Source organism: Peromyscus eremicus, chromosome 3, assembly GCF_949786415.1.
Source record: "Peromyscus eremicus chromosome 3, PerEre_H2_v1, whole genome shotgun sequence".
Classification (NCBI taxonomy): domain Eukaryota; kingdom Metazoa; phylum Chordata; class Mammalia; order Rodentia; family Cricetidae; genus Peromyscus; species Peromyscus eremicus.
Window position 1 is genome coordinate 142,431,890 of NC_081418.1, and position 13,225 is coordinate 142,445,114.

Below are 13,225 nucleotides of genomic sequence, written 5' to 3' on the forward strand. Positions count from 1 at the left end.
AAAAAAAAAAAGTATAACAAAAAGAATCAGACAGTTCACTCAGGAGGCAAAGGCAAGTAGAACTCTAGGCTGGAGGCCAGCCTGGTCTTCACAGTGAGTTCCATGCCAGCCAGAGTTACATAGCTAAGACAAACAAACAACAAGACAATTAAAATTCATTAATTTGAAGCAAAATTATGGACATCACTTTATATAAGGAAAAATTGGATGAGGGATACTATTCTAGTATTTGAGAACATCCATATATACACACTCACTACCCCTCCAAGGGCCTGGATTCATACACCAGAAGTTGATCAAGCACAACTGATAATAGAATTTTCCGAGAAGAGTAATAATTTTTCTAATGTACTACTTCCCCCCCTCCTCCGAGACAGGGTTTCTCTGTGTAGTTTTGGTGCCTGTCCTGGATCTCGCTCTGTAGACCAGGCTGGCCTCGAACTCACAGAGATCTGCCTGCCTCTGCCTCCCGAGTGCTGTGATTAAAGGTGTGCGCCACCACCTCCCGGCTGTACTACTCTTAATTTTTAGGTGATTGTGTGTGTGTGTGTGTGTGTGTGTGTGTGTGTGTGTGTGTGTTGTGTGTTGTGTGTTGTGTGGCAGTTAGGGGAGAACAAGGGTTGTTTTATAGACAATAAGGAGAATTTAAAAATGTTACACATGTATAAGAATATCATAATAAACTCATTATTTTTACAATGCATATATGCTAATAAAAATATTAGCCTACTTCCAAATAAATAATAATTTAATTAAAAAATAGAAAACAGAAACCATAAATACAAATCCCTTGACTACATTTTCCATTCTGCATAAAAAAACTCCTTTTACATTTTAAAGTCTTTTTCAGTCTATATCAAGTGAAACTGTAGGGAGGGGTACTTAAGTAGGTTTTAAGGGCAAAGTAGCTCTGAAAAAGCAAGGCCCTGTCTAAGGTATACAGTAAGAATAGGTGAATCAATATTTTAAGAGTCTGTTCTGTAGAAACAATTCTAACTTGACATAATAGCCCAAAGCCGTCTCAATTATTCTGAGGCTCTCAAGACCAGCCTGAGCTACACAGTGAGACCTGAGCAGACCTGAGCTTAAGGAGGAAAATAGTATAGGAAAGAAAGAAGAACTTGAGGGGAGGAGTAGGGGACACAGAAAATAAATAACATGGGTGGGGAACATATAATAAAAGTTTGATATGTATAGGTATGAAATTGTGAAAGAATGAATAAATTTCAAAATACATGTAGAAAATAAACAATTACTTGGACTTAAAAAAGGGCAGAACCCCACAATTCTAAGTAGAGCATACCTAAATTGCTGACTTGAATATATACATGTGAAACAGAAAGTTCCAATATTCAGAATACTGTCATCAAATGTCTACATTTGTAGTAAGATAGAGACTCACTCTGTAGTCCAGGCTGGCCTGAAACTCACTCATGTAACCTGAGCCAGCCTCGAATCATGATAATCCACCTGCCTCAGCCTCCCAAGTGTCAGGATTATAGGTGTAAGCCATCATGCCCAGCTTTTCTAAAATGTCTCTTTTGAAACTTGATGTCACAGGTAAAAGGAACTTATACTCACAGTGGACAAGGTTCTGGGTTCAATCTCCAGTACATGTGTACACACACACACACACACACACACACACACACACACACACACACACGAGGGGGAAGACTGATGGAAAAAACTCATTTTACAGAAGAAACTGAGGTCCAAAGCCTGAGGTAATGTGGTAGTAAATAGCAAAGCTGAAGTAACACACTAATAAATAATAAAATCTGATGTAACACGTTAATAAATGAGAAAGCTGAGAAACACGCTAGGACATAACAAACCTGAAGTTAACACGCTAGTACATAACAACGCTGAGTTAACCTGCTAGTAAATGGTAACAACGAGTTAACACACTAGTAAATGGCAAAGCTGAGTTAACACACTAGTAAACGGCAAAGCTGAGTTAACACGCTAGTAAATGGCAAAGCTGAGTTAACACACTAGTAAACGGCAAAGCTGAGTTAACACACTAGTAAACAGCAAAGCTGAGTTAACACACTAGTAAACGGCAAAGCTGAGTTAACACGCTAGTAAACGGCAAAGCTGAGAAAGAAACAGAACAAACTCTGGCTGGCATAATCTAATAAAACAGTACCTGGTTAACATTTTTTAAAGTAAAGGCTTAATTTTTTTAATTTTTACATAGACATTCATAAATAAAAGTTATGCTGTATTTTTTCTAGTTTTTAAACTTGTATCTATCTGTGTGCATGTGTTTAGAGGTGGGGTGCAAACACGCCATCCTGCATGTGTGGAAGAGGACAACTAACACAAGTTGCTGTCTCCCTCTACCACGTGGTTCAGGTTGCCAGGCGCTGCAGCAAGCACCTTTACCCACTGAGCCATCTGGCCAGTCCCAGGTTATAATCACTAATGCACAAGAGATGATGCTAAAATTTACATTACCTTAAAAATGCTTTCTATTTTTAACAAGGAAAACTGAGAGAATACATTATAAGGTCTTAAAGAGAATATATTATAAGAACATTTTTAATTTACAAAGTTCAGCCATTCAAAGCACATTTACCAAACACCTGAATGAGCCAGGGACTAGTTTAATCATCTTGATATACCAGTGCAACATACATTTTCAACAAAATCTGATAATTTCCCTATCAGTCATATACATTAATTCACTTTTTTCTCCATCCCTAGCTCTTAGATGTTTTTATGATATAGTCTTACTATATGTAGCTCAGGTTTGGCCTTAAACTTGCTATACAGTCCAGGCGTTCCTCTAATTCTTGATCCTCCTACCTCCACCTCCCCAGTGTTTACAAAGGTATTTCTAAGTGAGCTTTTAGTGTTATTAATATTATACTTAACAATGAATATTAGAAAATGTATCTTTAAAACCTGTATCATTGGGGTCACAAGTTCGCTGGCGACACACAAGATGAATTCAAGCTGAAATCACTAGCATTTAACTTGCAAGAAATATTTAGTGAATCAAGCAAAAAAAAAATCTTAGATTTACTATGGGACTGAACAGGTTCTCAGCATCACGAAGGTCAGTATAGCAATGTGGGAGTCAGAATAAGGAACTTGAACAGGGGTGGTACAGGAACGTCCTCTACCCAATATAAAAGACAACACTGCTTTCTGGAACAGTTTTCATAAGACACACATTTTCTTATTCCTTGGCCTAAACTCTACACTACCAGTCAGTATTAAAAGTGTGGGGGGGGGGGGGGGGACTAATAGAGACCCAATTTAGAAAAATCTTCCTTCAGTCTAGGCTAACTAAACTGGTAATACAAAGAACCCCATACATCCCAAAGCACACAGATTTCTGCACTGGTTCCCAGTATTCAACAATTCCAGTCATTCAACTGTCTTCCTCATACATGTTGATGTCAGAGAGCTCAGTTGACTCTTGAATCTCAAAACCCAGGATTCTGGAACTCTGAAAAAGTCTACTTTTTTCCTCAGTACTGTTTTCAAATGCTTTATCTGAAAAATAAACTCCATGTTTCCCTAGAAAATAAATCTGGAAATCAACTCTTCTGTTTGACAAGTAGTAAACTCTACCTGTGACTGCTTTTGCACTAAAAGCACAATCCATGACGCAAATCTAAGATCAAGAATACTAAAAGAGCGATTTATTTTTAACTCATAAATTTAAAATATAATTTTTAAATATTTTCCCTATCATATTAATTATCAAATATATGCCATTTGGCTGAATTCTATCTGGTCCCAATTACATATTAATCATATTTATTGACAGTGTGTGTGTGTGTGTGTGTGTGTGTGTGTGTGTAAATGTGTGCATGAATATGTGGAGGTCAGAGGACAGCTTGTGGAAGTTGGTTCTCTCCTTGTACCACGTGAGTCCTAGGACTCAGACTCAGGTTATTAGATTTGGTGACAAGTACCTTTAACCAACAAGCCATCTCATCAGCCATAAACTATGTTTCAAATAGCCATGTGAGTCAAAGTAATGTCCCAAAAAGTAAAAGAGTTTTTTGGAACTGCTGAAGGAGAAGAGGCAAAGGTGAACTTACGCCCCCACTCCATTAACCACGTGAGACAGAATGAAAAGTGTTTCAATAGTGTTTGGGCTTCAGAAAAAGAATGCGTTTATTTTCACCAAACCACATTTAGAAGCTAAAAGACACTATTTCTACCTTCAAAGTATATTATTATTGATTCTTACAATGATGTATAAGTTGAGTCATTGGTAAATGTTCACATTTAATACGGAAAAGGCAACAGATAAACAAAAACCTCTAATGTATTTTTAGTAATATAGCAGACCTATCATAGCAGCAATAAAGCTCACTTGTTTTATGAAATGTAATGAAATAAAAATATCCACTCACTAAATGATCAGCTCGTAATCATTTAAGAGTTGAGAAAGGCCTTTAATCCCAGCACTCGGGAGGCAGAGCCAGGAGGATCTCTATGAATTTAAGGCCAGCCTGGTCTGTAGAGCGAGATCCAGGACAGGTACCAAAACTACACGGAGAAACTCCTGTCTCCTGTCTCGAGAAAAAAAAAAAAGAGTTGAGAAAGTGTTTGTATGTGCGTGTGTGCGTGCGTGTGTGCATGTGTGTGCGTGCGTGTGTGTGTGTGTGTGTGTGTGTGTGTGTGTGTAATGTACTACCACACAATTATAACCCCATGTAGAAATGAACAAGGTGCTATACCAGAACTGTAGTATTCAAGCTGTAAAACCATGGATTGGAAACGCAGTAAGAGCTCTCAACTGGCCTTTTAACTCCTTTAACACTACCCTTTCCATCTCCAAATACATGCAACATAATACACATTCATTCTGTGAAAGAAGTTCTCTCTCCCAAGTTTCTGTCCTTAAGTAGACAGCAGATTCTTAAAACTGTACCCCCTTTCTTCCCAAAGGAAGTACCAAATGGAGAGGTCTGAAACATACTAACTACTGAATAGCTAATTTCAGTCACTTCCCTTGTGGTAAAGATGAGCCTGTCAAGAGAAAGAAAAGGGGGAAAGGATGGAACAGGGATTTCTAACCCCAACCTCAGAAGGCTGAAGCAGGATTATAAATGCTGTGCCATCCTGAGCTGCACAGTGAAACTCTGAGAAGACCTGACAGAAGGAGGGAGAGGAGGAGAGGGGAAGGGTCGGGGAAGGGGAGGAGAACTGTTTCTTTTCACCGGTCTTCTTTCCTAATCATCAGTGAAAGCCGCAAATCGAATGTGATCTACAAAAGCAGTAACCCCACAAACACATCACCACCCCTCAGACTTACTAATTCTATTAGCAAAATACCAGCTCCACTCCTCAAGATTATCTTCAAAGTTCTCAACAACCGAAGTCTCTAACTGGAACAACTTACTATGCACAATCTCTAAGAGTCAGTCCCTCTTCTGATTCCCAACCCTTTCCTACCTCCACACTTCTGATGCTGTCTGTACTAAGAGCCAGGGAGACAGCTTAGAGTAATGGTGTCACTTAATGGCACTTGTACCAAGCCTGACCCCAAGTGTGATCCATGTGTGGGTGAACTGACCTCCTGAAAGCTGCCCTTCAACTTTTGTACACCCTAAATGTGTGTGTGTTTTCAAAGGACCATCTCACTTCAAAAGCTGATCCTCTGTGATGAGTAACTGTAGCTAGAGGTTTCCTGCCTGGCCCACGGTCAGGACAAACCTCTCTCACCTGCCAGTCCCACAGCCGCTCAGACCCGACCAAGTAAACACAGAGACTTATATTGCTTACAAACTGTATGGTCGTGGCAGGCTTCTTGCTAACTGTTCTTACATCTTAAATTAATCCATTTCTTCAAGTCTGTACCTTGCCACATGGCTCGTGGCTTACCGGCATCTTCACATGCTGTTTGTCATCGTGGCGGCTGGCAGTGTCTCTCACTCAGCCTTCCACTTCCCAGCTTTATTCTCCTCCTTGTCCCGCCTATACTTCCTGCCTGGCCACTGGCCAATCAGTGATTTATTTACTGACCAATCAGCAACACACTTGACATATAGACCATCCCACAGCAAGTAACATTACTATGCTTGAGACCAAAAAGAAAAAAAAATGCCTCTAATATGTAAGCCCCTAGTTTGTACAGGCTGTACCCTGTTAACCCACTTCCCTTTTCCCCAGATGTTGAAGACAGTTCTTAAATTGACTGATCTTGTAAAATTTGCTGTTCTTACAAAATAATAGGTCATAAGACTTATTTCTGCTTTTGTAATCAAATCTGCTTACTCTGCTCAAAAAAACAATCAATCATAAGACCCAAATTGTAACTTCAAGGTTTTGCCTTTATAAGCCCTGGACTGATATGTTTAGGGGCTGTATCTTGGGAGTGCTCTCAGGTATATAAACATGATGCCAGATTTGGATGCTGTATCGAAATAAAAAGCCTTTTCTTATTAAAACTTATTCATGGTCATGGTGAATCTCTAAGCAACTCCAGACCCACAACACCTTAATATCATTTTATATATATACATATATATATGTATGTATGTATGTATCTGTTCTCTCCAGAACAGCCAAACCTAACATTTCACTGTACTGTCATCTTTTACAGCTAAACACAGCTAAACAAACTTTTCATTTATTTATAACATGACATCATCTTTAATCTGTGCCACCAAATCAGGCCTGATAATAAAAGAATCTATATAAACCTTTATTTGATTACTCCAAGTTCTACTTTATTACATGAAATTAATTTACTCCCATATACAAAGAGGTTTAAAGCATTCTAATATTGTTTAAAAAAATCAAAGAAACGTATTAAACGTATTAAAATACTCAAAGGTATTCAGAAGCTACCTTGGGACTTTGACAAAGTATCAGATAAGTCATTTCAGATTCATGTTCACTTAGTTACTTACATTCAGCCATAACAATATATTGAATAAAAACGTGAAATAGTATACAGTGAGACAGTTAAGCAAAGAGCAATGCAGGCAGAGTTCATGTTCTGTGATCATTTTCAATTTTGAGCTATTTCTCTTTAGAAAATAAACCTTTGCAGCACTAGGGATATAGCTCAATAGCAGAGCACTAGCCTAGCCTCAGGAAGGCCTTGGGTTTGTCTGGGGAGGGAGGGGAAACATGGACACAAAATAACACCATCACTGCAAGTACATGAAATGCATGTTTAGCTAAGTAGAAATAAATTATTTAATATTTATTCTTTCCATTCAGCACAGATAAACTAAGTAGTATCTCATAGCTTAATATGAAAGATATTACTGTGAAATGATTGGTTATATGATAGTCTATGATCAATGATATTTTTTAAAATCTCATTAAGTGTTCAGATACTAAGTCTTCCTTCTCTCTTACTTAAAAAAAAGAAAGACGCTGGGCGGTGGTGGCGCACGCCTTTAATCCTAGCACTTGGGAGGCAGAGCCAGGCGGATCTCTGTGAGTTCGAGGCCAGCCTGGACTACCAAGTGAGTTCCAGGAAAGGTGCAAAGCTACACAGAGAAACCCTGTCTCGAAAAAAAAAAAAAAAAAAAAAAAAGACAAAAGAAAAAACTCAAGAACTATAAATATGGCTGTTCTATAACTGCTGTAAAAAACAACTATTTATTTTACAGTGTTGTTTTTTATATTTCTTAATTTTATAAACTTTATTATTAAAAATTGCAAATAAAAATCACATACCAAAACCAATCAGACTCAAAGTCTATATATCTCAGTAAACTTCTGTACAGTTTAAATATTGATTCTGAAGCCATAAGCTTCACATTTGATTTTATACATTCACTTAATGGATTTATCCACCATTAAAAACAAAAAGTCGGGGCTGGAGAGATGGCTCAGTGGTTAGGAGCACTGGCTGCTCTTCCAGAGGTCCTGAGTTCAATTCCCAGCAACCACATGGTGGCTCACAACCATCTGTAATGAGATCTGGTGCCCTCTTCTGGCCTGCAGGCGTACATGCAGGCAGAACACTGTATACATAATAAATAAATCTTAAAAAAAAAAAAAGTCCATAACAGCATTATAACTAGAAAAACAATCAGCTTTATAGCCTTTTTCGTATCTTATATCCATTATGTACATTCAGTCTTTCCTAATCCCCTAGTATTTACCCTTTCTTATTCTCTTTTCTACCATTATACTGTATGTATTTGTACATGTTTGTGCACGTGTGTGTGTGTGTGTGTATGTGTGTTTGTGTGTGTGTGTGTGTGTGTGTGTGTATTTGACTAGATTCCTCATGAGGGAGAATATACAGGTTTTTTTTTTCTTTCTGAGATTATATAACCTCACTTAATATTTTACATTCTAAGTCCATCCATTTTCCCTGAATTTTTTTTATTCCTTGTGTCTTTCACATCATGCCTCCTGACCCCACCCATCTCCCTCCCTACCCCAAAATAAAACAAAATAAGATTTAAGAGAAAAAGAGAGAGAGAAAGAAAAAAGGAAGGAAAGAAGGAAGGAAGAGAAACCAACAGAAGCAAGAAGGGGAAAATCTCATCATGGAAGTCACAGTGTGACACTGAGACACTCAGAAAACCCCTTTATCCATATATTTTTACATGCAGGTGTTTATTGAAAAGAATCATTGGTCTGGTTTGAGGCCCCTGGTCTCTGCCGCACCATTAACACTGGGCCCTCACTGGGACTTCTTCCTGGACAACCTGTTGCTGCCCTGTGTCATGGAGATCGGGCAGCCCTGGTAGGACTGACCCCACCCCATCCCCACCCCTGTGCTCCAGCAGGTCACAGATGGGGTAGATTTGGGGTAGGCCAACATATAACCCTTGTTCTGGGCCTGGGTACTTTCAGGGTTGGTCAGCCCGCCAGCTCTCCCCTGTCTTTGCACCAGGGTGAGCTCTCCAGCACTGTCCTGGCTAGTTCACCCCTTGCAGTGATAAGCAATGCGCAGGGCCAGTTCTCCTGAAAATTTTTATAGTTCACTGTTCTTCAGAGCTGAACAGTATTCATAATATTAGCCATTCATCTGTTGATCGACAATGAGGTTGATTCCAATACTTTGCTGTACTGAATAAAAACAGCAATAAACATGGACATGTAAATATCTCAACGGTAGGTTATATAGTTCTCTCTGGATATGTGCCCAGGAATGAATTCACTGGGTTACATGGTAATTCTATTTTCAATTTTTTGAGAAATCTCCAAACTGATTTCCACAATGGTTCTATTAACTTGCACCCCACCAACCATGGATAAACACTGTCCTTTGAGGATAAACCCAACTTTCCATAGTCAAGTCTACTTGAAAACAAAACGAAGAGTACCCATTTCTTTTTTTCCCCTGGCAGTGAAGGAGTGTTTACCAGTGAAGGAAGACTAGAAAAAGAAATTGGAATGTCTTTTGTACATTACACAGAAACTTACCCACTTGATGGATCTAAGGCAATAGCTCTGGGTTGATCCAACTCTTGCCAAAATAAAACTTTTCGTAAAGATCCATCTAAATTAGAAACTTCAATTCGATTAGTTTCAGAATCTGTCCAGTACAATTTTTCTCCAAGCCAATCACATGCCAGCCCATCCGGGGACAATAATCCAGAAACAACAACATTCTGTACACTCTCAGTTTTGTTAAATTCTGTTCGCTTAATGGCTTCTTCGCTGACATCACTCCAGTATATCAAGCCATGACCAAACACAAAGTCCACCGCAGCTGCATCCTCCAAGCCTCCAACTACAATCGTTGCATTCTCTTTGCCATTTGTAGCATCAACCAATCTCAAGTCCCGTCTGTTTGCATAAAGCAACAATGGGGCCGCTGAAACAAAAAGAAAAATACATAAGAAAGAAAGAAGAAAACATATCAGATCTTATAAACTGGGCTTCAAATCGGCATCCATGACCAATACTATCAAAAATAAGAAAGTGGGAAATAAAGAGGCTAGAGAGATGGCTCAGCAGGTAAGAAGGCTTGCTGCTCTTGCAAAGGACCTGGGTTTGGTTCCTAGCACCCCCATCAAATGGCTCACAACCACTTGTAACTCCAGCTCCAGGGACCACATGCCTTCTGGGTCTCTGTGGGCACTGTACACATGTGGTACACATAAACTCAACAGGCACACATCCACACACACAAAATAAAACATTTTTCTTTAAATGGGAAATAAATCCATAGTGAACTGGCTAAAATCTTTTCACATTTAAAATATTTTTCTAGCACCTTAAAAGAATATAATGAGAATTGAAATCTATTCCATCCAGATGTCTTTTCTTACTGAGAGTCTGTCAGACACAATTTAAAAGCTTATACACACTAAAAGCTGAGTAATTGGAAGAACACACATGCTCTACTGGTGGGAAAGAGTTGGTGGGTGTTTGGTTAACTGTCTGTTTGCAGAGCTGGTGATCAAACCCAGGGTCCTCCAGAATGCCACGCAAGCACAGCCAGTTGATTAATGGTTAATTAAATGTACAACCTGCCATATAATCCAGCTACTACACACTTAAGTATTTACTAAAGAAAAATATATACATATCAATATAAACACATAAATAAATGTTCAAATAAATTTGTTTGTAACAAATTAGAATCAACCCAAATATGATCAACAACTAATAAACAGTGATATATCAATAGAATAAGAAGTAGTAGAACACATTAGTTTTTAAATTAATAGAGCTTTTTTTTTTTAAGATTTATCACAGTGTTCTGCATGCAGGAATGCCTGCACACCAGAAGAGGGCACCAGATCTTATTATAGATGGTTGTGAATCACCACGTGGTGGCTGGGAATTGAACTCAGGACCTCTCAAAGAGCAGCCACTGCTCTTAACCCCTGAGCCATCTCTCCAGCCCCAGTAGTACATATTTGTAATCCCAGCAGTTGGAAGGAAGAGACAGAAAAATCAGAGCTCAGTTTTCCTTGATTACATAGGGATTTTAAGGTTAGTATGAGCTAAAGGGTATCATCTCCAAAAGCCAAAATCAATCACCATTTCTAAAAAATAATGAACCATTTATATGAGAAAAATGAATTAATCTCTAAATAGCACATGAAGAAAGATGCCAGACCAAAAAGAAAACGTATTTCATGATGCTCATCCATGAAAGCATATAGAAAATGTCAACTAGTCTAATCTGACAAAGGATGATTTTCTTGAGGTAAGCAGTGGGAAAGAACAGGAAGCAAGAGTTAAGCTCCCTCACTGCTTTTCTGCAATGCTAGGGGCTGAGCCCAGAACCTGAATATACCATGCAAGCACTCAGCACTAAGCCGCACTTCCCACAGGAGTATGAGGAAACTTGTCTCAATTATGAAGATAGCTTCACAGCTGTATATACATATCAGAACTTCCTAAATTTTATGCTTTAAATAAGTAACATTTATTGAAATACAATATCAGTATCTTAATAAAACTTTTTTTTTTTTTTGGTGTTTTTCGAAACAGGCTTTGGGCTGGGCATCAGTGGCACACACCTTTAATCCTAGCACTTGGAAGGCAGAGCCAGGCGGATCTCTGTGATTTTGAGGCCAGCCTGGTCTACAGAGGGAGATCCAGGACAGGAACCAAAACTACATGGAGAAACCCTGTCTCGGGGGGGGGGGGGGGGGGGGGGGGGGGGGAAACGGCTTTGGAGCCTGTCCTGGAACTCGCTCTGTAGACCAGACTTGGCCTCGAACCCACAGAGATCTGCCTGCCCCTGCCTCCTCCTGAGTGCCGGTATGCTCCACCACTGCCCAGCAATAAAACTTAAATAAGCAGCCTAACAGAACCCGATACTATAACATTTTTATGCTATTCAATATTAGTGATCTCTAACTAGACCTAATACCACAATTAAATATAAACCCTACCTTAAAGATATAACATTTATAAGAAATAATTTTGATAAAGTTGAGTTACTAGGACTGCAATTGTATAATTTCTGGTTTTTTATTCTAAATATCTATCCCAAATTTCTAACATTTACTTTTCTAGCATCAAGCAGCAATTTAAAAACAAGTGCCACTGTCCTCTAGCTGCCTGTGACAATGGGGGAAGTCGTCACTGACCAATGAGTACCCATCAGCCATGTGACCACAGAGCACTTAAAATACAGCTAATGGGATACTAACTTTTCACTTTATAAACACTAATTTATTTAAATTTAAATGAACAAATATGGGTAGTGTCAGTAAAGGAAAGTGATGAACTAGAAGCTCAAACAAAGGCCACAAATGAGAATATAACACAATAATCTCCACGATCTTTCACAGTTACATAAATAAGGTCTAAAATTATTCAAAGCCCAACTCAAGTACTATTGACAGCAACAATTCTCTTTTTAAAAGAATTTACTGGCCCGGCAGTGGTGGCACCGCCTTTATTCCCAGCACTCAGGAGGCAGAAGTAGGCAGATCTCTGTGAGTTTAAGGCCAGCCTGGCCTACAGTAAAGGTGAGTTCCAGGACAGCCAGGACTGTTACACAGAGAAACTCTGTCTCGAAAAAAATAAAAACAAAAAAACAAAGAATTTATTCTTATTTTATGAGTGTTTTGTTTTCAGTAAAAGGGAAGAGATTTATATGATGTGAAAATAAGCCTCTGTGTCTGTGCCCCTCTGTCTCTGTCTGCTCCCTCCCTCTCTCTCTCACATGCTCATATACATGAGTGTTCAGCCTACACGTCTGTGCACCACATGCATGCCTGGTACTCACAGAGGCCAGAAAGGGGTGTCAGATCCCCTGGAACTGGAGTTACAGATGGCTGTGAGCCACCCTGTAAATAATAGGAATCAGAACCAAGGTCTTGTGCAACAATATCAAGTGCGCTCAATTATCCACCCCTAAAAGTGCCCCCCATTTTTAATAAATTACAAACATTATTCTAACTTGAAAAAAATTAAGTGGCTCACAAAATTACACAAAAAAAGGCCATTTTTATTTATAGGACTGCATTGGCCAATTGGGTTATGAACACATATTCTATTCATCTGTTAGATAACATGAATTTCTGATCCAACTATACTGAAACCCAAGTTTCTCAGTCAAATACATGTGGGCATCCACTTGACTAGAAAAAGAAAACTAACTGAGTCCTTTCTTCTTACTGTGTGTAACTACTACAGACAGACAAGTGTGTCAGATTTCCCTGAAATCACTGCAGACTTGCACACATCACACTAATTAATCAATCCTAATAGTCACTATTGAATAGTCTTATATACAGCTTTTTATAGTATAAGCCAAACAGGAACATCAGAAAAAAAACATTCCTGTTAGTGAAGGGTTCGA

The 13,225-nt window shown here is 38.8% G+C and overlaps 1 protein-coding gene across 1 annotated transcript in view; it reads right to left on the minus strand.

The window, feature by feature from the left end:
* The window catches only part of Lrp6 (LDL receptor related protein 6), a 133,346-nt gene that overhangs the window by 99,705 nt on the left and 20,416 nt on the right, over positions 1-13,225 (minus strand). Inside the window, exon 2 of the mRNA XM_059258701.1 lies at positions 9,376-9,769. Within this exon, the coding sequence (XP_059114684.1) occupies positions 9,376-9,769 (394 nt within the window). The remainder of the gene's footprint in view (positions 1-9,375; positions 9,770-13,225) is intronic.